Source organism: Danio aesculapii, chromosome 5, assembly GCF_903798145.1.
Source record: "Danio aesculapii chromosome 5, fDanAes4.1, whole genome shotgun sequence".
NCBI classification, from domain to species: Eukaryota; Metazoa; Chordata; class Actinopteri; order Cypriniformes; family Danionidae; genus Danio; species Danio aesculapii.
In genome coordinates this window covers 55,130,928-55,157,543 of record NC_079439.1, presented here as the reverse complement: position 1 = coordinate 55,157,543, position 26,616 = coordinate 55,130,928, and the positions used below count along the sequence as shown (strand labels likewise).

General features: G+C 37.3%; 1 protein-coding gene across 2 annotated transcripts in view; it reads right to left on the bottom strand.

The window, feature by feature from the left end:
• Positions 1-26,616, bottom strand: part of rasgrf2b (Ras protein-specific guanine nucleotide-releasing factor 2b) — a 138,149-nt gene that overhangs the window by 72,724 nt on the left and 38,809 nt on the right. For both annotated transcript variants that reach the window (XM_056458497.1, XM_056458499.1), the window contains exon 2: positions 1,542-1,648. In XM_056458497.1, the coding sequence (XP_056314472.1) occupies positions 1,542-1,648 (107 nt within the window). The remainder of the gene's footprint in view (positions 1-1,541; positions 1,649-26,616) is intronic.

The following is a 26,616-nucleotide window of genomic DNA, read 5'->3' as shown; positions in this document are numbered from 1 at the left end:
TATGTGACTGTATGGGTTGCTTTTCGCTGTACTTCGTGACAAAAGAATATTGAATGTTGTTCTCTCACTCTGATGGACCTTGTAGGCATTAGATAGGCTTGTCCCTCACGCCTCATTTCTGTCGTCTATCACTACGGTAAGCAGGCTGTATGCAGGCGCACAATACACTTATTTAAATATGTCTTATGATAATACTATGTAAACACATTTATAAAACATACAGTACATGTTTTAAAACTTTTACAACAACCGTAAAGCAAAACAAAATGTATTTCCTATGTAAAAAAAAAAAATCTATCCAAAAGACATGTAGGTCTATATAAATGTATTTTTTGCATATTTGTATTTGTTTATAATATATAGCATTGATTATAATATAATAAACCAAGAGAGTAAATCTTAGTCATGGACTTTATTTCTAAAAATAAGCTTGACAGGTTTCTTTAGCATGGTGGTGCTTATGTCACAGGCGAGTGCTTCGAAGACACTGTAGTCCGTTTCTAGCCTAATATTAGCTTTTCAATTCTTGCATTTGCATTTAAGATCCAAAAGTGCTAAAAGTTGTATTTTCGTGTGAGGATTATCAGGTTGGACAAAACATGTATGAACTGTGTTTGAACACAGAGCTTATTATTTGCAATCTTCGAAAAGTCTATGGGAAAATCCTATAGGGATTTAATCGAGGGAACCATTTTTATGCTAGCAGCCGATTGGACTACAAGGTGACATTATAGTTTCTCCACTCTATAAACAATATAATTCATGGGAAATTTATTAAATAATATAAACAATTCTCGTTAATTTCTGGCAGCAGCAGTTTGTGATCTACAGTATAGCTAATTAACTATGTGGATGGATTATAGCAGCATTCTGAGCCTACCAGTAGAAGCAGAAGGCCCCTAGTGGCCCATATCTATCAGCTGATAACCACTGATAATGCCCATTTGATCCAGTGATAACATTCGAATTGGCTGCCCAAATTCATCCATCTCTAAAATGACTTTTAAAAATTAATTTGAGAATACCACAAAATTATTATTTTTAGTTGCTAAAAAGTCTTATCTTGCCTGTGGCACTAAAGGCAACGGAAATGTTGCATCTTAAAAAAACAAAAAATAGGTGCATGATACCCCTGGCAACCGTGTTTCCACAGTCTGATATTACAGCTTAATATTCAGTCTTGCTCTAAGGCAGATCTGTGATACAACAAATAAAGCGGTTTAAGCTTTCTTTGGAGATTTGTCTGTTGGAGATGAGATGTATAAAACATGACTGCAAAGTTTTATCTTAGGCTGCACGTCTGAGCACCAAGGAGAGAAGAACAACAGTGCTGTCAACCTCAGCGTGGCTTATTTGTTGCTGTGCTGCTCTGCTGTGACAGGGATAAATGCACAATGCGCTCGACTTAACCCGCTCTGATGTGTCTCTTTCTTATTATGATGATTTCATTTTTTCAGCCTGAGAGAAAAGCTTCTTTAGTGCGGCTAAATATTATCCTTCATTGAGCAGGATGAAAAAAAACACACGCACTGCCACATTACCTGGCCTGCTGGATGGCTTCAACCCATTCATCACAGTCAGACTCTTCTTCCGTCCGTAGCTCCAGAGGCTTCTGTCCATCATGGCCGAAGACCACAAGGAAATATTGCTAGAAAATAGACAGAAACAAATTTTAAAAAGGGACCTACAGTACAAGCCTGCCTGCCTGTGTGTGTGTACAGGCATATGTGATTTACAGGGACACAAAGTTGCATAATCACATAGACATGACTTAGTTGTACTACAATGTAAAAAAAAAATGTTATTTACAGGTAATTGTCTGTACTCTTTTGACAGAATTTTCCTATTTTTTCATTATACACTGAAATACCTGTTGTTTTACACATATTTTCTATAATAAAAATTCTAACATTAAATTTACAGTTACCCTTCGGATGGGGAACTCCAATGCTATGTGGTAACTTCCACTATGGGGATTTCGTCAGAAACCAATCATCTGAAAGAGTATAAAAAAATGAGTTGGCGGCGTCAGCGTGCACAGCTGGCATCAATAGACCTTTTTCACAGCGGAAATGAATACCGGAAGCGCCCTCCGAAGCAATGCTTAGCTAATTCCGGTTTCGCTGACAGTCGCAGAAACATGACAGCCTCAGGACATCGGATGACATTTTCACTGTCAACTTTGCCTTAGTTTGGACAAGAACAGGTTGTTCGCTTGGTTAATGAACTGATGTAGCCTAAATAAATCAGCATTTAAAAGGAATTTGTGCAGAAAATGTGTCTTACACGAAGCCTTTGCAACGTTAGGTTACAGTAAGGTGCGCAGCTTACAGCATTAGATCTGCTAACTCAAGCCATTCGTTAGCAAAAATAACTATTTAACATCCAGCAGGATTAGTTTTATGTTAGTAGTTGTCCGTAAGCTGTGCTAACCCCCTCCTTCCTTTGTATTCAGAGTCAAATATAGTGAACAGCGAGGTAGTTGTACAGGCGAGTTGCTATCGGTCAATGCGAAAGAACGAGGAGCCAATAATGACAGGTTGCTTAATGCTCGTAAGGTTTACTCAAGTCTGGAAACATATTTTAGCTCCAACTCGCCGAAAAAAATAAAGATGATTGTTGTTGTGTTCAGCGTTTGAATACGATTCTATTAAAGCACTTCAGTTTAACACTATTTATTAAATTTGTAAATTTTAAAGCAAATATCTTCAAAACAGTCCGTCTGTAGCGTATAGGGTGTGTTTCTGAATCTTCAGGTTAAAGTTAGTTCATGTTTCAGTTCATTTTGTTCATCTGCTTTTTATTAAGTTTTTATTATTTATTTAAAGAACAGCAAATAACATTTTACAACACAAAAATTATACATGCCAGGGGGTAATTATAAATAAAATACAAATATACAAAATGCACATATTAAATAAATACATTATAGAGGTCACAGTTTTTTTAAAGAGGGTAGGCTTCCTTGTTTAAAGAGTCTCTGATGCTGGTAATATACAAGCATAGTTCAGTGATCAATACCTTAAAATTTTGTTGCTTATTAGTAAATTAGACAGTAAAGCCAAAAAGTACATTTTCCCACAATGATAAAAGAGGTTTTGAACACTAAACATTGTTAATAATCTTTTGCACCTCTTCCTTTTGACTGAGTATGTACAATACCAAAATAAGTGTAAAACCGTCTCCTCGTATTCATTACAGAAATACAATTTACATCAATTCCACTTTTAAATTTTTGTAAATAATGTTTTGCTGGATAAAATCTGTGGAGAAGTATATAGGATATTTCTTTAATTTTGTTTCTAACCTGATATTTCTGTGGTAACAGCCACACTTTTTTTCAGCAAATCAAGTCACCCTTTAATAAAGACATCCAATAAAATTGTATATAAGGAACAGTAGTGATTTCTTTTTGGAAAAGAGTTTGAAAAGCTCTATTATTACTCTTGGTATTTACTGTAAAACAAGTTTTGCCAACAAAAGATTTAGTAAAATCAAAAGACGATGGTCTTGATTAATACCACTAAATAACATATGGGTCTCTGAAAAAATGTAACCAATAACTACTATAATACTGTGATGAGAAAGGAATTCATTGTAAGAAAAGTATACCATCTTTATTATAAAACTGACTAACCAAATTAATTTTGTTGTAAAAAAAAAATAGCATTTGTATTAGTTGTCTATTATTCCAATGTGGGGGGAAATTATGCTTATATATTAATGATCTTGATAGGAGCACTTGTTTGCAGAAGGCAGATAACTTAACTGGAATTTTGTCTATATTATAATTTCACATCTGAATAAAACTAAGACCACCAATATTTGATAAAACATAATGATCTCCGCTTTGAAGTGCATACTGCACATGAGCGTACTCTGTCATATCACTTGAAATGAAGGATATTCATTCCGTCTAATTAATTTCACCCATGATTTCCTCTGTCCTGTGTCTTTTCGTGAAAACTGAGGTAAGGATGTCGTTTTTTTTAAGCTGGAGCAGCCGGGAACGCTGCAATAACAGCGACGAGACGACTCTGCCATTCTATCTTACTCTGTTCCATTGGAACCGGATGTTGTGGTCCGCCGTTTCGCTTACCGGAACCAGGAAGTGTGAAAAAGGCCTATGACAATCAGTCATGCTATAAAGATGCAGCCAGTGCCATGCTCGACATCCTTTCACTTTCAGAGCTTTTCACGAAGCTTCTGAGAGAGTCTTTGAGGGTATCTCCAACCTGTGTCTACAGAGAGAGATCGAGAAGCAGCTTCTCCCGGTCCAGAGCGCGTATACGCAGTGGCAGATGGTCGAGCTGGGTTTTTCTCCCTTGCCTGGCTTCCTTTAGGTCAAGTCCTCCAAGAGCGGTTTGTATATAGGAAAAAAGCTTTCCTAAAAGAGCAACACGGTCGTGCCCACCCCTTTCTTTCCTTCAGGACAGGTTGGAGCGAAGGCTGTCGCCCTCCACACTGAAGGTTTACGTGGCCACCATCTCCGCTCATCATGATGCGTGGATGGCGGCACCGTGGGGAGGCATAACCTCATCATCCGGTTCCTCAGAGGTGCGAGGCGGATGTTTCCACCCCGCCCCTCTCATGCCCTCTTGGGATCTCGTGGTAGTGCTACGAGCTTACGTGGGGATCCCTTCGAACCACTGGACTCAGTATCCTTGAGATTTCTGTCCTTGAAGACAGCTCTGCTGGTCGCGTTGGCATCGTATAAGAGGGTTGGGGACCTGGAGGCATTTTCGGTCAGTGACTCGTGCCTAGACCCGGCTTTGTGCCCAAGGTTCCTACCATGCCGTTTAAGGATCAGGTAGTGAGCCTGCAGGATCAGGTAGTGAGTTCTGAGTGTGGTCCACATATATTCGCAAAGCGCGAATGGGACACAACAATGAAAGGGCTGGGTCTGCAGGTAGTGAAGCAGACCAAGCCCTTTCATTGTTGTGTCCCATTCGCGCTTTGCGAATATATGTGGACCGCACTCAGAGCTTTAGGTCTTCTGACCAGCTCTTTGTCGGTTACAGTGGTCGGCAGAAGGGAAGTGCCGTATCTAAACAGAGGTTGGCCCACTGGATATTGGATGCCATCTCCCTCGCTTATTAGAGCCAGGGTGAGCCGTGTCCCCCGGGGGTGAAAGCGTACTTCACTCGGAGCATCGCATCCTCCTGGGCGTTAGCAAGCGGCGCCTCTCTGACAGACATTTGTAGAGCTGCGGGTTGGGTGACACCCAATACATTTGCAAGGTTTTACAATCTGCGAGTGGAGCCGGTTTCCTCAAGGGTATTAGGTAACCCTTGGTGATTGAGGAAACGATTAGGTTGAGGTGTCGAAACATGCTTGCTGCGACATTCTCCCTAACCCGGAGATATGTGCGCTTTTTCATCTTTGTCAGATTTGTTCCTCATTTGGCGAACCCTGCAGAGTTCCTCCGAGGCCCCCAGCATTTGACTCAGCGGAGGAGTCGGGTGTTGGCCCGTTACGTTGTTGGCATGCCCGCTGGTCAGCCGGCATTCTGGGTATAGGTGCCTGCTATGCGTGATCCTCGCTGGTGATCCCATACGCTCACTCAGCCACGGTTTAGTCCCCCCTTCTCGGTGGGCTCGTGTCTTCCCTCCCCGCTAACCATCCTTATGCACGGACTCCCCATCTCTGGGCTAGTCCATAGGTTGTCACCAGGTCTCCCCTCTGGGTAGCAGGTGAGCTCCACAGCGTCCTCCCTATCGGGACTATAACTGTTCCTGAACAGGTAAGTAAGGGCCAGGGGACACGTTGGAAGACTGTGTCTCGGGGCGTTGTAGGTGCGCTCGCACTACTGCGTGGCACACCATTCGCCAGGGACGCGGTAGGGTTCTTTCGTTATGGCGTTTTCCATAGATTTCCCCATGGTGGAAGTTTCCACATAGCATTGGAGTTCCCCATCCGAAGAGGAACATTACGGTTACTAAAGTAACCCTTCGTTCCCCGAGGGGGGGAACGGAAATGCTATGTTCCTTCGCCATAACGATTGTCCCTTAGCTGTTGAGCATGAAAGTGAAAGAGCTAGAAAAGGATGTCGAGCATGGCACTGGCTGCGTCTTTATAGCATGACTGATTGTCATTGATGCCAGCTGTGCACGCTGATGCCGCCGACTCATTGGCATTTCATTGGACCGTTTTTATACTCAGTCAGATGATTGGTTTCTGACGAAAATCCCCATAGTGGAAGTTTACACATAGCATTTCCGTTCCCCCCCTCGGGGAACGAAGGGTTACTTTAGTAACTGTAACGTTACTGCTTGTGTTTTGGTATTTTTCAGTTTTTTTAAAGGAATTTTATGTATTTTGAGAGATTAACACATAATTTTAGGTTAATATTTACAAATTATTCCTGTAAAAATAGGGAAACAAAAATTAAGTCAAATTGTTTTTAGTGAACATAGTAATCATATGAAGGTTAACGTGAGGTTAATAATGTCAAATAATAGCCTATTGTTTGTAGGCTGCATATAATGCATGCACTGTAAACTATAAAATGTTTATTTTACTACTCTAACAATGTTGCTATGCTAATTGTTATGATCACCAGTGATCTAGCGGCTGCGGATCACTGGACAACTACACACACACTACTTTACCAAACTAAAACCCTACAACTTTCCCCCCATTTTTTCTGTTTTAATAATCAACAGTAATAAACTTTTTTTTAACTAATTATGACCATAAAGTATGTTCTGTATTTTTACAGTTTTTGCATGTAATTTTGTTAGATGGTTATTTTCTGTAATTTAACAGAACATCTCTGGAAGCCCTGCCGCCAGTCTTTTGACCGTTTTTTTCAAAGATTTTTTTGTCTTTTGAAATTCAAAACTTGCCACAGGTTTCCTTTGAGGGTTGGGTTTAAGGCCATGTAATAAGTGTTTTTACAGTGCTAAATACATTATGCCTATTGAGTGTCTCTTTTAAACCATATGTGTTGAACCTACTAAACTTCAATCTGTACTAAAATAATTTTTTACTTAGAATTTACTTAAAATTGAAGTAGTGAATTCATAACATTCAAATAAAAATATTAATATTTTATGTTTAAAGTAGTAGAGCACCCTTCAGCTTGTTCTATCTAATGGTGGAAATATTTGGCATGTACTGTAAGTATGAGACACTGTATGTAACTTGCTTTACAAGAAAAAAACATGTTTCATAGTACTGCTGGTCTACTGTCAAGAAAAATATCTGGCTAATGTTTTGTGATTAATGTCAGTAATGACAATATAGTAATAAAATATATATTTATATTAGATTAGATTAGATTCAACTTTATTGTCATTACACATGTACAAGTACAAGGCAACGAAATGCAGTTTTGGTCTAACCAGCAGTGCAATAGCAGCAAGTGCAGGATACAGATATAAGTTATAAAGTGCAGTTATAGAAAAACTATGGTAATATTTACAGATGGATGTACTATGAACAGTATATACAGGTTGTATTAGCTATGAACAGATATGATATATGTATATTTATATGCAATGTAATATAAATATAATATATTTATATATTATATATTTATAATTATATAAATATTATATTTATAATAATATATTTATATACAATATATGTATATATATATACAATATATATATATACAATATTTATATATAATATATGTATATATTTATATACAAAAATTATACATGTTAGGAGTCTTGCAGCTTTCATTAGCCAAATACTGCCATCTGACTGCTAAAAAAAACTTTAAACTTCGCTAGTTACACTTTGGTCATAAAATATGTTTGGTTTATTAAAACACACACACACACACACACACACACGCACACACACACACACACACACACACATTTGTTTTTGTGAATTCTGGGTATATTACGTAGGCTTTCATTTTTTATACTGTACAAACTATATTATCTATTGCCCTCACCCCACCCTACCCCTAAACCCAACCCTCAGAGGAAACTGTGTGCAGTTTTAGTTTCTGAAAAAAACTCATTCTGTGTGATTTATAAGGTTTTTGATAAATGAGGACATCAGCAATGTCCTCATATTTCACCAACTTTTGTGTCCTGATATGTCACAAAAACACGTACACACACACACAATGTCATAACCATGACAGAATCAGCTGAATATTCATTAATTCATTTTCCTTCGGTTTAGTCCGCCTATTTATTAGGAGTTGCCACAGCGGAATGAACCGCCAACTATTCCAGCATATGTTTTTTTTACGCAACGGATGACCCTCCAGTCGCAACCCAGTACTAGGAAAAACCCATACACACTCACCTGCACACACACACTTATACGCTAAGGCCAGTTTAGTTCATTCAATTCATCTACACTGCATAAACTCCTCACAGAAATGCCAACTGGCCCAGCTGGGACTTAAACTAGTGACCTTCTCACCGTGCCGCCCTATCAGCTAAACATATTTTAATTTTCACTTTATTTTTGCAAAAATTCTAGTATCTAGCATAAATATCTTAGTTTTTTTTCCATTATTAAAATACAGATGAAGTCAGAATTATTAAACCCCCTGAATTATTAGTCCCCTGTTTATCTTTTCCCCCAATTTCAGTTTTTTTAACACATTTTTAATCATAATAGTTTTAATAACTTATTTCTAATAACTGATTTATTTTATCTTTGCCATGATGACAGTAAATAATATTTGACTAGATATTTTTCAAGACACTTTTATACAGCTAAAGTGACATTTTAAGGCTTAACTAGGTTAATTAGGTTAACTGGACAGGTTAGGGTAATTAGGCAAGTTATTGTGTAATGACAGTTTGTTCTGTAGACTATCGGGGAAAAAAAAGCTTAAAGGGGCTAATAATTTTGTCCCTAAAATGATTTTTAAACAAAATAAAACAAATAAGACCTTGGCCAGAAGAAAACATATTATCAGACATACTGTAAAAATTTCCTTGCTCTGTTAAACATCATCAAAAGATGGTTTATGTTCCACAAAATGGGTCAACACTGTCGCCTCACAGCAAGAAGGTGGTTTGAGTCCTGACTGGGCAAGTTGCATTTCTGTGTGGAGTTTGCATGTTCTCCCCGTGTTTTCTCCTGGTGCTCCGTTTTCCCCCACAGTTCAAACACAAGAGGTATAGGTGAACAGAATAAACTAAATTGGCCGTAGTGTATGAGAGTGAATGAGTGTGTATGGGTGATTCCCAATACTGGCTTGCAGCTGGAAGGGCATCCGCTGTGTAAAACATATGCTGGATACGTTGGCGGTACATTCTGCTTTGGCCGAAGCCGGAGGAAAATGAATGATGTTCCACAAAATGTAATGCTTAATTTTAAAAATTGTTTAATTTCTATTACTAGAAAAGCAGAATCACAACAAAGGAATAAATTAGGTTATATATATATATATATATATATATACAAGGACAAACCAATTGTTGAAAAAGAAAAGCAATTAATTAAGAGATTTAGGCATTTTTTTGTACCTTATTTGTGCCTAATTTAAAGTGTCTCCCACAAATAAAACACTACATGAAACCACAAAAAGCCTCCTTTTACATATTAACATCAGAGCACTTGTTCTGCATTCTCATCAAGCTTATACTGGAAACACACAGATGCACACGGCTCTGTCAAAAAAAAAATGACATACAGGTTTATGAGAGTCTGAGCACTGTGCGGTTTCAGGCCATCTGCAATGCAAATAAACACACGCAACCGCTGAACAGCAGGTGTGAGAGCAGTTGAATCAGCTATTGTCATAATGACCTGAGGGAAAATTCATATTGTGAGCTGGTTATAGAATGTGTGTGTTCAGTCACGTTGATGAGCTGCTTCACACGGTATAGAAGACCACACTTAAAAAAGATTAGTAAACAATAAAAATTAAATGTGTGTGATATTTTTTACTTTTTAAATATATATTAGTATAAATATTTTAGAATGATTTTTATGACAAGAATAAATAACAATGTAAAAAATAAGTAACAATTAAATGATTAAACAATGAAATAAAAATAGAATACAAAAGAATAGAATACAAAATTTTCAACCTCTTATTAGAAGTTACAGTTCCACTTAAAAATCCAGTACACACACCCAGACTCACACACGCACATACATACAAAGCCACACATGGGTACACTCATATTCAAATGCAAATTCACCTTCTCTTGAAGTCGGAAATTAGTCAACCGTAACATTCAATTCAACCATTAAAAATTATTTTAATATTGTGGAATGCAAGCAATAATTGTAATTGGACAGTACATAAAAGTGTGTGTGTGTATATATATATATATATATATATATATATATATATATATATATATATATATATATATATATATATATATGTACCATCGTCCATGGCGATGTTTCACATTAGACATTGTACGATACCAAATTGGACGACATCGCCCAACCCTATTGTGCACTTTCCACAGTCAACTTTTACTGGTATAACAAATTGGATACAACAATGAACAACAGAAACTCATCCATTAAATGTTAGGCCACTTAAAATCAGAGTATGGACAGTGCATGCTGAGGTGTACAGTGAGCACAAGTCACCAACTTTTTATGGTCAACAGCTACAGACCTGCTTCAGACCACATAGACAAACTTCATGTGGACTTGAAATTAGCTCAGAAATAGTGCATACTGTAGCTTCATGGGTTTCCATGGCCAAGTAACTGCATCCAAGGCCTTGCGTTACCAAGTGCAATGCAAAACCTGAGATGCAGGGGTCTAAAACACATCGCCATTGGACTCTAGTGACATGTTCTCTGGAGTGATGAATCACACTACTCTGTCTGGCAATTCAATGGCCGAAACTGTTACTTGGTGGTTGTCAGGAAAATGGTACTCGCCTGACTGCATTGTGCAAAGGGTAAAGTTTGATAGAAAGGGGGTTTCGATGTGATGATGTTTATCAGGAACTGGGCTTGGTGCCTGCACCATTTTAGCACTAGGTTTGTGAAATCACAGACAATTACCCAAAATCAGAGGCAAATTGGTGCTTGTTCATGCAAGTGACAGTCACACAGTGTGAATTCTCAAAGATCTGAGACAATCGCTAATGAATTGCTGATGCCCGTGAAATATTTGGAATGCTAAATATCTGGACCTGTCAATGATTCAAAACCATGATGTTGAAATGAGACTGAAAAACACATTGGTGATAACCTACAACCAATAAGAGTGTGTGATAACAATAATATTAAACAGAAAAAAGAAGAAACATTAACTTTACCACCTGCAACAGCAGCAGCACATTGCAAAATTATTTTTTCATTAAAAACTCAATTTTTCCCTTCTATTTTTGCAAAATGGACAATCCTTGTTCCCTGCATCTCATCAACCATTTGTCCACTTTCATTCATTCATTCATTTTCCTTCAGCGTAATCCCATATTTACCAGGGGTCACAACAGATTGAACCGCCAACTATTCAGCATATGTTTTGTGTGGCGGATGCACTTCCATCCACTACCCAGTACTGGGAAACACCCATACACTTTCTCAAAAACTATGGCCAATTTAGTTAATCTATTTTACCTATACTGCATGTGTTTGGACTGTGGGGCAATCCGGACCACCTGGAAGAAACCCACGCGAACACGGGGAGAACATGCAAACTCCACACAAAAATGACACCATCTTGACACAAAAAAAGCTACCATCTTGCTGTGAGGCAACAGTGCTAACCACTGAGCCACCATGCCACAAATTACTTATTGCATAAAAATACTTAATGCAGAATACCATTTTCACTCTTGCATGGGTTTTTGCATTTTTCCTTGTAGCTTCTCGCATGCGTTTGCAAGCCAGACAGAGTTGTTGCAATTGTTTCTGTTGTAATCATTCAGTGTATAACCTCCTCTCACTGATCCATCTGGAAATGTAAACACAAAAGCAACTGGATGCTACCACAGATTGTCATGCATTGTGAAAACGACAATGCAGCATTTTTGAAAATTACGCAGTGTGAACTCACCACAAGTCCAAGTGAAAGTAATTCTTAATGCTTCAGCATGCCATTATCATCCCCCCAACTTAGTGGGAACAATTTGGAAATGGCCCTTTCCTTTTTCAACATGACTGTGCACCAGTGTACAAAGCAAGGTAATTACACATGAATTAGAGAGTTTGGAAAGGAGGAACATGAGTGGCCTGCACAGAGTCCTGACTTCAACCCAACAAAACACATTTGGAATGAATTAGAGCAGAGAATGTGAGCCAGGTTTTCTCATTCAAAATTAGTGCCTGACTTCGCAAATGTGCTTCTAGGAAAAAAAAAAATAATAATAATCCCATAAATACCATCCTAAACCTTGTGGAAAGTCTTCACAGTAGAGTTGAAGCTGTTACAGCTGCAAAGGCAGGCCAATTCCATATTAAAACCTAGAGATTAGGAATGGGATGTCATTATATTTCAATGTTCATGTAAAGACAGATGTCCCAAAACATTAAAGGGGTGGTCCGCTATGATACCATATTTTAAACTTTAGTTTATGTGGAATGTAGCTGTGTGAACATAAACAACATCTTTGAATGTAATGCCCTCAAAGTGCAATGCAAAGGAAGACACTGACTTAGCAAAGTTAGCTTAGCAAAGCCTACAGTGAACAAAGTTTATAGACTACAAAAAAATACATCTGGGTTAATGAAGTCATGAACCCTTCAGATTGCGCGCATTCACTATGCGCACACACACCCCGCGCAGCGAAGGGGTGTGACCAGAGGCACTGTAACGTTATAGCTGAGAAATGTAAAATGCCGTCCAAATGCTGCTTTTCCACAGAGCTTCTTCTGTTTGTATATTTGGGCTTCCAAAGGACAAGACACAAAGAGAGAAGTGCTTACAATTTAATTTTAATTATGTTCCAAGGATTTATAAAAATATATATATAGTTAGCATTTGACAAAGGAGAGCTTTCCAGTTCATCTGGAATCTCTACCAGTTCAGTGCTGAATTCTGCTAAAAGGTCCTCAAAGAAGGAGCAGCTTCAACCATAATAGAAGAAGCTGTGGATTGTGAGGCACAACCTGTAAGTATTTTTATTTATTAAAATTGACCTATACACGCATAGTTTCTAGCGTTAACGGTATGTTGTAACGAGGGTGTAAACAAGGATGTAAACAATGGGAAATGCTGTTTGGCAACATTAACAATTTAGCTACAAATTTATATTTATCCGTCAAACCCCTGTAAACACCCACAATCTTCAGCAGTGCTGCAGTGTCTCTCTATGCGGCCGCTTTCCCTGTGTTCTACATTCCAAATAACCAACTCGTAAAACATTGTGAATTTTTCATAGTACTTACACATGCTTATAATCTGAAAATATGTGAAAGACACTTGTCAGGTTTTATTTTTGAGGGAGCAGGCATGAGGTTCATCTGTGTCCTCTTCATTTTCTATCTGATTCAGGCTCAAACTGACACGGCAACACTGACTGACAGTATTTACATAGCAGTGGCACCGCGCATGCTAGTATAGGCGTGACTGGACGTGACGCTTTTCCTGGTGACGTGAAACCAATCCGTGAATCACAGTACATTATGTTAGCTCACCAATCAGAGCCTCTTAAGGGCGGGCTTTCAGAGGAACTAGGAAATATGATAGTTGTTTTCATGTTAGCTGAGTGGCAGAATACAATCAAAGTAAGATATATGAAAAAATAACGTGATTTTCTACAAATGAAGCATGAGCACACATTGCTTTGCATCTTATAAACACAACAAAGCCTTAAAAATACACTCTGGGCCAGCCCTTTAAAATATACTGAATTACAGATTTAAACAGATATAGAAGACAGCTTATTTGACAGCTCCCTCACATTACAGTCTGGGCTCATTCTTGAACAACCTAACAATAAACAACATCAATATTAAAAGCATCTAGCTTTGTTTATATGGGTGAAGGAACTATTACTGCAGCTCTGTGTAGCCACAAACACTTTGCTGCTTAAAAGCCATTATTAATGAAATATCAACTGCATTAAGGCAGATAAACTTCTCTAGAAGCATTACTGACCACATCTTGACATCTGCTTAAAATAGAAGAAGTGAAGTTTGGCCTTTTTTAAAGTGAAATTCAACATTAATTGGGAAAAAAACACTCAAATGACACTGAGAAAAAGCAATCACAATCTAAATGCTTGAAAGCTGATAATTTCCATCCCTCAATGCCTGAATTAGCATACACTTACAATCCAGTGGGAAATAAGTCTAAGATATATAAATAATCAATAGTAGATTTTATAATATCATAAGAACCCTGTTATGCATATAAATCCAATCGAGAGGTCAGCAAGCAGAACATATTGCAGCTGTTTTTGTATCCAACATTTACATTTACCTCACAGTCATCATTATATTTGCAACCAAGAAGCAGACAAAATACAGCATGTTTGAGTTGCTTGTGATAGGCATGCATATGTCAGAGATACTGTGTAAAGAACTGTTTGTATCAGACAGCTTGTATACAGATGTGCATGTGTGTCCAGTATATATTTTTGCACATACAGTATGTATATATATATATATATATATATATATATTTATATTTAATCTCAAAACTGCAGTTGAAGTCAAGTTCAAGGGATTAAGCATTCAGCGTTTTCCAGCACAGACAGTCATGAGAGGCCTTATATAACCCTCCCCAGATCTATTTACAGTCTCTCAGGCTGACAGCCTCTCTGGACAGCCTAACTCCTCTCTGTGCGTTTAAGTTGCATGTAAACAGAGGATAAACTCAGCACCAGGCATTCTTTTGATCTCACAGTACATACACAAAAACCTTTGTATACTGATAAAACTTAAGTATGCTCTAAATGATGGTACATTTGGTGTCCAGCAAATCTACTTCAACCAGACATTGTAGCAATTGTCATACTATAGTTCAACCCCAAATAAGAAAAAGTTTGGACAGTATGGAAAACGCAAATCAAAAAAGAAAGTAGTGATTTCTAAATTTACTTTGACTTATATTTCATTGCAAACACTTCATTAAACATTATTTCATGTGTTTCTCATGATTTTTTTTTTTTTTTCAAAATAAACATGTTTTTCAATTATGGTTTTTGCAAGACATTTCCAAAAAAAATTGGAACAGTAAAGCATTTACCACTTTGTAATGTTGCCATTCCTTTTCACAACATTTAAAAGATATTTAAGATCTGAAGACAGCAAGGGATGAAGTGTTTCAGGTGGAATTTTGTCCTATTTTTTCTGCAAACAAGTCTTAAAGGAGTCAAACATGCGGGGTCTTGACGCATTTTGAAGCCACATATTCTCTACTGGAGACAGGTTGGGACTGCAGACAGACCAGTCCTGTATCTGTACCTGTATCCTCTTCCACCGCAGCCAGGACTTTGTAATGTGTGCAGAATGTGGTTTTGCATTGTCTTGTTGAAATATGCATGGGTGTCCATGGAAAAGCAGGCAGCATTTTCAGCATTAATGCTGCCATCACAAAAGTGCAAGTTACCTTTGCCAAGGGCACTGACACAACCACATACCATGACAGACCCTGACTTTTGGACTTATTGCTGGTAATAGTCTGGATGATCCTTTTCTTCTATGGTCCAGATCATACGACATCCATTTCTCCCCAAAAATACTTGAAACATTGATTAATCTGACCACAGTACACATTTCCACTGCGTGATGGTCCAGCCCAGAGAAGTCGACGTCACTTCTGGACACTGTTAAAATTGGGCTTCCTATTGGCACAGTACAGTTTTCAATGGCCTTTGTGGATGTAACTGCGTATTGTGGTACTTGACCAAGGTTTTCCAAAGTATTCCTGAGCCCATGCACTTATAGATGAATGACAATTCTTGATGCAGTGGTGCCTAAGGGATCGGAAAGCATGGTTGTTCAGCTTAGGCTTGTGCCCTTGTCTTTTACATACTGAAATTCCTTCAGATTCCTTGAATGTTTTAATTATGTTATGCACTGTTGAAGGTGAAATATCCAAATGTCTTCCTATCTTCTTTGAGGAACATTTCTCATTTATTTGTTTGTAAATTGGCGATCCTCACCCCATCTTTGCTCCTAAAGGACTAGACCTTTTTCGGATGCTGCTTTTGTACCAAATCATAATTACAATCACCTGATGACATCACCTGTTTCAACCCACATCATTATTTAATCAATTTACCTGATTACCAGACCTAAATTGCTACTGTTACAGAATTTTTTGGAATGTGTTGCAGGTCTGAATGACAGTTAAGGATGTATATTTACAAATGCAATTAAATGACCAGATGTCATTTAATTGTCTGCAATGAAATACAAAGTAAAAGTAAAAAAAAAAAAAAGTCAAAGTAAATTAGAAAATTTGAAAAACTACTTTTTTATTTGCAATTTTCATACTGTTCCAACTTTTCTGATTTGGGGTTGGAAGTCCTCATTTCATAACATTAGTTAATGGATGAGCTATCATAAACTTGTGAGCAATATATATATATATATATATATATATATATATATATATATATATATATATATATATATATATATATATATATATATATATATATATATATATATATATATATATATATATATATATATATAAAGTGCTTATTTAATGAAGAATTATGGGCATCCAGATGGTTTTTACTGCAAAACAAACCTAGGTGAAGAAATGTTTTTATTAATTTATTATCATTTTTTTACTGCCACAACATTCAGTGAATAAAAAGCTAATTGTAATTCTTCTCTCCCAATTTAGACTTTTTTTCTCACAAATATTTTAAAGAAAAAAAGCCTAAACTGCAAGAAATATGTGGATTGCAGAAAAGCCCAAACAAGAAATACATTTGGAATTCTGGCTCGTATAAACTTAGGGGAAAAAAACTCAAGCTTTATTTTATAGTTAATAAACTATTAACTGGCATTTTTGACTCAAACGTCTAATTTGCTACTTATTAGTATTAATATGATATAGTTTAATTATTAGGTAATATAAGTGATTTAGAATAAGATCATGCAAAGTATGTACTTTATAAGTATTAATAAACAGCCAACATTTTCATATCAAGCAGGTAAAAAGCCACAAGTTAATAGTGGAAAATTGGTACATAAACTGAAGTGTGTCAGATTTTATTTTAAGTTCAGCACTTTAGATTTTCCAATTTGCAAGAAAAAAATATGAATTGTAATACGCAAACTTAAAATTGCAAGAAAAAGGTTTCCAAACGCATTTAGAAACATTATTATAGTGGTGTAGAAATTATATCAGAATCCTGGAAGAATAATTAGCGATTGATTCTCTCTAGATTTTCTTATGCGCTTTTTATTTTTATGACAAAAATAACATTTATGATAAACAATATTTTTGCTCTAAGAATTAAATCATTTAAACCCACTTTAATAAATTAATTCTAAAGCTGTTATTTACAAAACCTACAGACTTAATTTACTCATAAACTGAAAACTCCCATTATAATTACCCTAAAGGCAAATCACTTATCCAGGTTTTGATGTCACCCTCGCTCCACTGTATAGTAGCCCATCTACAGTAGATAGACTTTAAAATAAATCTATTTGGAGGTCTAATATTAGTCAAATGCAAAAGGTCTGTTTGTTTTATTCTGAAAAGCTGATATGTTTTATAAGTCTCTTCGAAGCAGATGTGCCAATAAAAATCAAGTGTGTGCAGAAATCCGCAACAGTGTCACTTCTTTTATGAGTGCACTTGCCACCTAAGATTAAACATGATAACATTTAAGAGTGCAAAAGATACAGCAATAATGGACACATTTGCTTCAATTTCTAACTAAAAACTTCCTCAATAAAACAGAAAGCTTCCACAAAAAAGCAAGCACCCTACTTGGAAAGAATCTTTTAATTTAGATCAATGAACAAGTTCTATCAAGACTGAAATTTAAGGAATAATTAGTTGCATAATTGATTGCATACACTTTTCACTACATAAATATTGTTGAGGACATAGGTTAAAACTATTTTGATGGTCAACAGGACAAACACTCCTACAAGCTTTGTTTTGCATGTGTTTGGAAGGCATAAACATATTGGCCCAAGCAAGGCTAACTTTGGGCTGTCAGTAAAAATAGTCAAGCAAAAGTCCAAAACTAGACTTGTCATCAAATAGAGAGGAGTCAATGACTACACATGCAAAGTCTGTCTAATCTGTCTATTTGGTGACTAGTCTATTTTTGAACTATTAGACGTCTATAAGTTTTTCATTGACTTTAGCATTTAAACTTAGCCTTGCTTAGGCAAGACATCTATGTTTAGATGCCTATTAGACATCTATTAAACACGAAATTGCTTTGTACTACCATAATTATACTTTATTATAAACAGTAAATTATAGTAAATACAGTTGAGGTGGAAGATAAACCAGTTGTATTTGAATGAAATGAACAGTGGTGGAAAGAGTACTGAAAAATCATACTCAAGTAAAAGTACCATTACTTGCCTAAAAATGTAGGGAAAGTGGAGTAAAAGTATCTGTTGTAAATATTACTCAAAGTATAAGTAAAAAGTACACCTTTCAAAAGTACTCAAGAGTAGTGAGTATTCCACTGTTAAAAGCTGATGCAATTACATGTAGTTTGTACATATGTGTGTGAACGTAACATTCTGTGGTGCATTTAGTTATTGCCGAGCAGGCACACAATGTTATAAGAGGTTAATATTAGATTAGATTAATGTTTTGATGTCAGGTGACCAAAATTCAATGTCTAACCAGCATTTAAGGGCAACATTATTTTGATGTCCAATAATGACATCAAATGACGTTGATATTTGGCTGATTTTAGGTTGTTAGAAAGTGACCAAAATCCACCATTGAGTCAACAGCTTAAACCAACGTCATATTGACATCAAATACTAACGTTTATTCGTCAGGTATGGCAACCAAAATCTAACGTCTGATAGATGTCATAGTGGTAACATCCATACAACGTTGAGCTGTAACATTATTAGACGTTTATATTTGGTTGGCTTTAGGTTGGATGTTGATGTTGGCCTGACGTCAACCTGATTTTCATTTCCAAACAAAATGCAACATCCCTATGATGTTAGGGTACAACGTCAATCTGACATCATGTTGACCTCTTGTGCCTGCAGGGTGTTTAAGGCCATTTTGGTTTAATGCTTCCAAACAGTTTGCTGCTAATATAAATCGGCCATGTCTTGAGGTAATTAATTATGATGCAATTTACCTTCTACAGTATGTGCAATTTGATTGGACAGGAAACACAGGACTGATTTTACTAATCCTCATAGACATGACAAAATAAAGTAGTGACTGCAAGTTGAAGGAAAGTAGTGAAGTAAAAGTACCGATACAGCAGTAAAAATGTACTCAAGGGAAAGTAAAAGTAAAAATGTCTCATTTTTAAAACTACTTAGTAAATTACAATTCCTAAAAAAAACTACTGAATTACAGTAATATGAGTATTTGTAATTAGTTACTTTACACCACAGGTAATGAATAACTAACCTCAAATTTCCATTTTCCATCAGAACATGCCAAGACATTACTAAAATGCTGTCAAGGTTCTGGCATGTCTGTCATGTGTTTTCTATGTTTAGTGCTTCTTTATATATCTTGTGCTTGAGCGCATGGCTTTGCCTTTGTTTGCGTTTACCATGTGCTCCACCAACCTTATGTATACAAACAAAAGTCTTACCTGTTTGTGTTTAATTTGTTCATTAAATTCCTCTAAGTGTGGCAATAATATATAATGCTGGCATTTTGTGTGGAGTTTGTAAGTCCTCCCCATGTTGGCGTGGGTGTCCTCCGGGAGCTCCGGTATCTCTCACACTCCAAAGACATACGGTATAAGTGAATTGGACACCGTAGTGTATGTGTGTGTGTGTGAGATGTATAGGTGTTTCCCAGTACTGGGTTGCAGCTGGAAGGGTATCCTATTTGTAAAACTTATGGCGGAACAGTTGGCAGTTCATTCCACTGTGGCGACCCCTGATAAATAAGGGACTAAGCTGAAGGAAAATGAATGAATCAATATATATGAATGAAATAATATGTAATACTACTTTTATGATTTAATGTAGGCTATTCTACATAACACACAAAGTAAATGATGATACTGTGTGAAAATAGGTAGTGACAAATAAATAATGGTTATTAAAATATAATGTATTGATTCACTTTTGAAGTACAGGACTTGCATCACAAACCTATCAACCAGAGCTAACAACACTCACTTAGCAAAATCTGGGGATCAAACCTTCTGACGTGCAAAGTGAAATCCACACATGGTTGGACAGAAAGTAAAGCTTCATTTGGGGAAAAAATACACACTTTTGATAAAGAGCTTCACACGTTTCGCATGTATGATACTAACAAATGAACAAAGCTTCTGTCATCAGTAACATCACTACCATGTGCTGGTTTGCTGTTATCTTCTTTTTCTTTTTTGTTTCCAATTGTTTTATTTTCCAATAGTGTCATTTTTAGTCTTTAATTCAATTTTATTTTGTGTCTACAGTTTGATATTTCCATTTATTTTCATTTAGTTGTTTTAATGTATTCTTTACTTTTATTTAGTGTGTATGTTTTTGTTGAGTTCCTTTGTGTTTTTTGTTTCTCCCCTGCTTCCTCTGCCTGACTACAACACCAGTACAGAGACTACCATCCCCTCTACTGTGATCCTTCTAAAGGCTCCACCAATTTCTGCCTGGCTCAGTCACTTTTTTTTCATTCCCTCAGCCCATAGTCATCTGTGGCTGGGATCAGTAGCCATCCGACCCTCTCCTGCACAACTTGCCTTGTTCGCCTATTGGACTGTTACTGTTTGTTTACCTAACAATTCTTTCCTTTGTCTGTCAATAAACCCCCAGCATTTTCTCTGCATTTTGGTTCCCCAACTCAGAACCCTTACACAAGCTGAAATTAACAGGAATGAGAGCATGTATGTATACTTTCATATTGTGATTAAAATGGGATTTTTGATCGAGTTCGGGCTGGGTCAGTTGACGTGTTCTCCTCGTGTTAGTGTGGGTTTTCTCTGAATGCTTTGGCCGTAGTGCATTTGTGTGAATGTGAGATGTATAGGTGTTTCCCAGGACTGGGTTGCAGCTGGAAGGGCATCTGTGTAAAACATATGCTGGAATAGTTGGTTGTTCATTCCGCTATGCCGACCCCTGATAAGTAAATGGACCAAGCCGTAGGAAAATGATCAAACAAATAAATGAATGAATGATCTTGAAAAAAATTGTACACTAATTTATAAAATCGCAATCAACAGGCATTTATAGTAATAACAACAGGTACTAAGTTGTTCAAACATCTTCAAGAATAAATGAACTTGAATGAATTTTTCCTGTTTTCTAAGTTTTCCATGTCATTTTAATCACTAAAATGGATGAAGTGATGAAGTGATCAGGCTGTTTACACCTGATCACTTCATGCTTTTTTTCTGATGGATAGTTATCTTATCGAGAAAAGGACAGAACATGCCCTCTGAAACCAATTATAAATAAATATAAATTCAATCACTCATTTGAGAAGGTGGTCTGGGATGCATTCCAGATGGAACTGGACAGGTCTAAATGCATCTGGTTCTTGAAACCACGTATCAAATTTCTCTCCAAAAAAAAATAAAAAATTCATGTACGCACAGAACCCCATATTGACAGAAAAACACAGAATTGTTAATATTTTGCAGATTTATTAAAAAATAAAAACTTAAATATCACATTATTTAAGTGATATTTAAGTATTCAGACCCTTTGCTATGACACTCATATATTTAACTCAGGTGCTATCTATTTCTTCTGATCATCCATGAGATGGATGGTCTACACCTTCACTTAAGTCCAGCTGTAATTGATTACACTGATTGGACTTGATTAGGAAAACCACACACCTCTCTACATTAGACCTTACAGCTCACAATTCATGTCAGAGCAAACGAGAATCATGAGGTCAAAGGAACTGTCTGAAGAGCTCAGAGATAGAATTGTGGTAAGGCACAGATCTGGCCAAAGTTACAAAAAAATTTGCTGCATTTAAGTTTCCTAAGAGCACAGTCACCTCCATAATACTTAAAGGGAAGATGTTTGGGATGACCAGAACCTATCCTAAACCTGGCCTTCTGGCCAAATAAGATTTTCTGGTCTGATGAGACCAAGAAAGCATTTTGTGTGGAAAACCAGGCATTGCTCATCACCTGTCCAATACCGTCCCAACAGGGTGGCATGGTGGTGGCAGCATAATGCTGTGGCTGTGTTTTTCACAGTTACATTCAGAATAGATTTTAAAGTATTACTACTTGTCTATAAATCACTAAATGGCCTAAGGACCTCAATACATTACAGATATGCTGACTGTACACAAACCTAACAGATCACTCTGATCTTTAGGATCATATAAACTAGAAATTCCAAGAGTTTAGTCAAAGTAGGGTGAATCAGCTTTCAGCTATTATGCCCCCTGCTGCTGGAATAAACTTCCAGATATGATCAGATGTGCTCCAACCTTCTTCAGAGTGCTCAGGACCTCAGACTGGGCCGTTGGTTTACCTTCCAACAAGACAATGACCCTAAGCATACAGCTAAAATAACAAAAGAGTGGCTTCACAACTATGTGAGTGTTCTTGAATGGCCCAGCCAGAGCCCTGACCTAAAAATGGCTGTCCACCAATGTTTACCATCCAACCTGACAGAACTGCAGAGGATATGCAAGGAGGAATGACAGAGGATAACAAACCCCAAAAGTTGCATCTTTCCCAAAAATACTCATGGCTGCGTTAGACCAAAAGGGTGCTTCTACTAAATACTGAGCAAAGGCTCTGAATACTTACGACTAGGTGATATTTCAGAAGTTTTTTTAATAAATCTGCAAAAATATCAACAATTCTGTGTTTTTTCTGTCAATATGTGGTGCTATGTGTACATTAAAATTTTTTTAATTTTTTTTTTTATTTTTGGAGAGAAATTTGATAAGTGGTTTCAATAACCAGAACTATGATTTTAGCAAATGGTTGCAATACAACATAGTGAAAGATGCAATAGAGTCTGAATACTTTCCATACCCACTGTAATCATATAAGTATAATGTTGCAAATGCAACACACAATGTATTGTCATGATGAAACAATTTGGGATGTTTGTTTGATTTCATTGTATTTTTTGATTTCATTAAATTTTTTTACCAATTATTATAAGAAATAATTAAATGTAAAAAATAATTGTTAAAATAAAAATTAGAGTTTTAAATTAATATATAAAATGGCAGATAATCATAATAACAACAGACACACATCACACATCCCTAGTAGTAGTCTATCTCTGTGAATAGAGAGGGAAAATAATTTTAAAATATAGCATTTTGTTCATTTAGAAAAAACACAGTGCTTTGTTTTGGGCAAAGTAGGCTATGCACAAATAAATGTAATCAGAAATTCATTTATTAAGGTGTGCAGCTTATGTTTCTGTAAAACAAATGATTAATTAAAATCTGATGCTTTAGTTGACGTTAGTTAGATTTTCGTTGCATCAGATCAAGATTAAGATCAGAATCCTATCCATTTAGCAGAATCACAAATCAAAAATCTATCCAAACAAAGAAATAGATGAAGTGGCCACGTGTAAACAGCCTCTGTCAGTCATTATAACACTCATCATCTGTCGGAATTTAATCATGCTTACTGTTGGGTATGCAAATTATGGCAATATTAAAACTGCACTAATTAAACAATCAGTACAGAGGTTTGCTCTATCATTATTGGTGACCATGTAAATAATGCTGTTGAAATAGAAAGCAAATTCATTGTTAGTTTACAATAACTAGAATTATTAACTAATGCTGATCAAAATTTGTGTAAATGTTTAAATATCTACAGTAGAACCATACAGCTTTTAAGCTGTGTGCAGCTTTGGTGACAGGATCAAATAAAGACAATGTCAAAACAAATACACAGACATAAATACAGAACACAATATTACATCTCTACAATCATAAGCCCTGAAGCAACCTTTGAAATTTTTGTCTTATTCAAGGCAAAGAAGTACACTGATAAATCCTGGGATAACAGAAAGTCATTTGCTCAAACTCTAACATTTACTGAGAAAAGTAAAGTGATTTTACAGATCGTGAAATTAAAATTTACTATAAATAAAACAATAAGTCTAAATTACAAATAAAATGTCTCATTACATTTTTAGAATCATCAAGTACAGCAATATATTTAATTTAGTACATATTATTTGCTGTCAAATGATTAATCGTAATTAATCACATCAAAAAACTTTGCATTTAAATGCATATATACATATATATTTAAATATACTTAAAACACAAAAATGTGTACAAATATTTTTAGATTTATACATAGAGAATTATATAATTATAACTAAACATTTTATAGATAGATAGATAGATAGATAGATAGATAGATAGATAGATAGATAGATAGATAGATAGATAGATAGATAGATAGATAGATAGATAGATAGATAGATAGATAGATAGATAGATAGATAGATAGATAGATAGATAGATAGATAGATAGATAGATAGATAGATAGATAGATAGATAGGTGATCAACAATTTTTACGTGATCAACATTTTTTTTACATTTGAGTACAGAAACGTTACGGTTACTAACCCTTCATTCCCCGAGGGGGGAAATAGAAATGCTATGTGAAAACTTACACTATAGGGATTACGTCAGAAACCAATCATCTGAAAGAGTATAAAAACGGGCCAATGAAAAGCCAATGAGTTGGCAGCATCTGCGTGCACAGCTGGCGTCAATGACAATCAATAATGCTATAAAGACGCAGCTAGTGCAATGCTCGACATCCTTTTCTAGCTGAAGAGACTTTCACGCTCAACAGCTAAGGGACAATCATTGTGGCGAAGGAACATAGCATTTCCTTTCCCCCCCTTGGGGAACGAAGGGTTACTTTAGTAACCGTAACGTTCCCCTTCGGATGGGGAACTCCAATGCTATGTGGAAACTTCTACTATTCTGGGGAAATCTATGGAAAGCGCCACAACGAAAGAAACTTACCACGTCCCTGGCGAAGGGTGTGACACGCAGTAGAGCGAGCGCACCTACAACGCCCCGAGACACAGTCTTCCAACGTGTCCCCTGGCCCTTACTTACCTTACTTACCTGTTCAGGAACAGCTATATTTTTCGGGGAGTTGCAATAACCCAGTAAAATAAGGTTTTAATACGACAGTACGTTGGGAAAGCATTCAATCCCGATAGGGAGGACGCTGCGGAGATCACCTGCTACCCAAGAGGGGAGACCTGGTGACAACTTGTGGACTAGCCCAGAGATGGGGAGTACATGCATAAGGATGGTTAACCGGGAAGGAAGACACGAGCCCGCCTAAGAAGGGGGGGACTAAACAGTGGCTGAGTGAGTGTATGGGATCGCCAGCGGGGATCATGCATAGCAGGCACCTATACCCAGAACGTGGGCTGACCAGCGGGCATGCCAACAACGTAACGGGCCAACACCTGACTCCTCCGCTGAATCAGATGCTGGGGGCCTCAGAGGAACTCTACAGGGTTTGCCAAATGGGGAACTGGACTGACAAAGCTGAAAAAGCGCACGTATCTCCGGGTTAGGGAGAATGCCGCAGCAAGCGTGTTTTGACACCTCAACCAAATCGTTTTCTCAATCACCAAGGGTTACATAATACCCTTGAGGAAACTGGCTCCACTCGCAGATTGTAAAACCTTGCAAATGTATTGGGTGTCACCCAACCCGCAGCTCTACAAATGTCTGTCAGAGAGGCGCCGCTTGCTAACGCCCAGGAGGATGCGACGCTCTGAGTGGAGTGCGCTTTTACCCCCTGGGGACATGGCTCACCCTGGCTCTGATAAGTGAGGGAGATGGCATCCACTATCCAGTGGGCCAACCTCTGTTTAGATGCGGCACTTCCCTTCTGCCGACCACCGTAACAGACAAACAGCTGGTCAGAGGATCTAAAGCTCTAAGTGTGGTCCACATATATTCGCAAAGCATGAACAGGACACAACAATGAAAGGGCTGGGTCTGCCTCCTCCACGGGCAGCGCTTGCAGGTTCACTACCTGATCCTTAAACGGTGTGGTAGGAACCTTGGGCACATAGCCGGGCTGGGGTCTCAGGACAACGTGAGAGTAGGCCGGGCCGAATTCTAGGCATGAGTCACTGACCGAAAATGCCTCGAGGTCCCCAACCCTCTTAATCGATGCCAACGCAACCAATAGAGCTGTCTTCAAGGACAGAAATCTCAAGGATACTGAGTCAAGTGGTTCGAAGGAACTGACGGTGGTGTGGAAGTATGGAGACATGGAAATACGCGTCCTTCAGGTTTATCCAATACAAACCAATCCCGAGGACGAACGCATCGGATGATGCGCTTCTGCGTAAGCATTCTGAAGCGCAGCCTATGAAGGCAGTGGTTCAAAACGTGCAGATTTAGGATTGGCCGTAGCCCACCGCTCTTTTTGGTAACGATGAAGTACGGGCTGTAAAACCCTATCCATCTCGGCTGGAGGGACCGGCTCAATTGCATCCTTCGCCAGGTGGACAGCAATCTCCTCTCGCAAGACAGGGGCGGACGCAGGGCTGACCCTGGTCAAATACACGCCCGTGAACCTGGGAGGCTGCAAGTGGTCCCACCCACACAA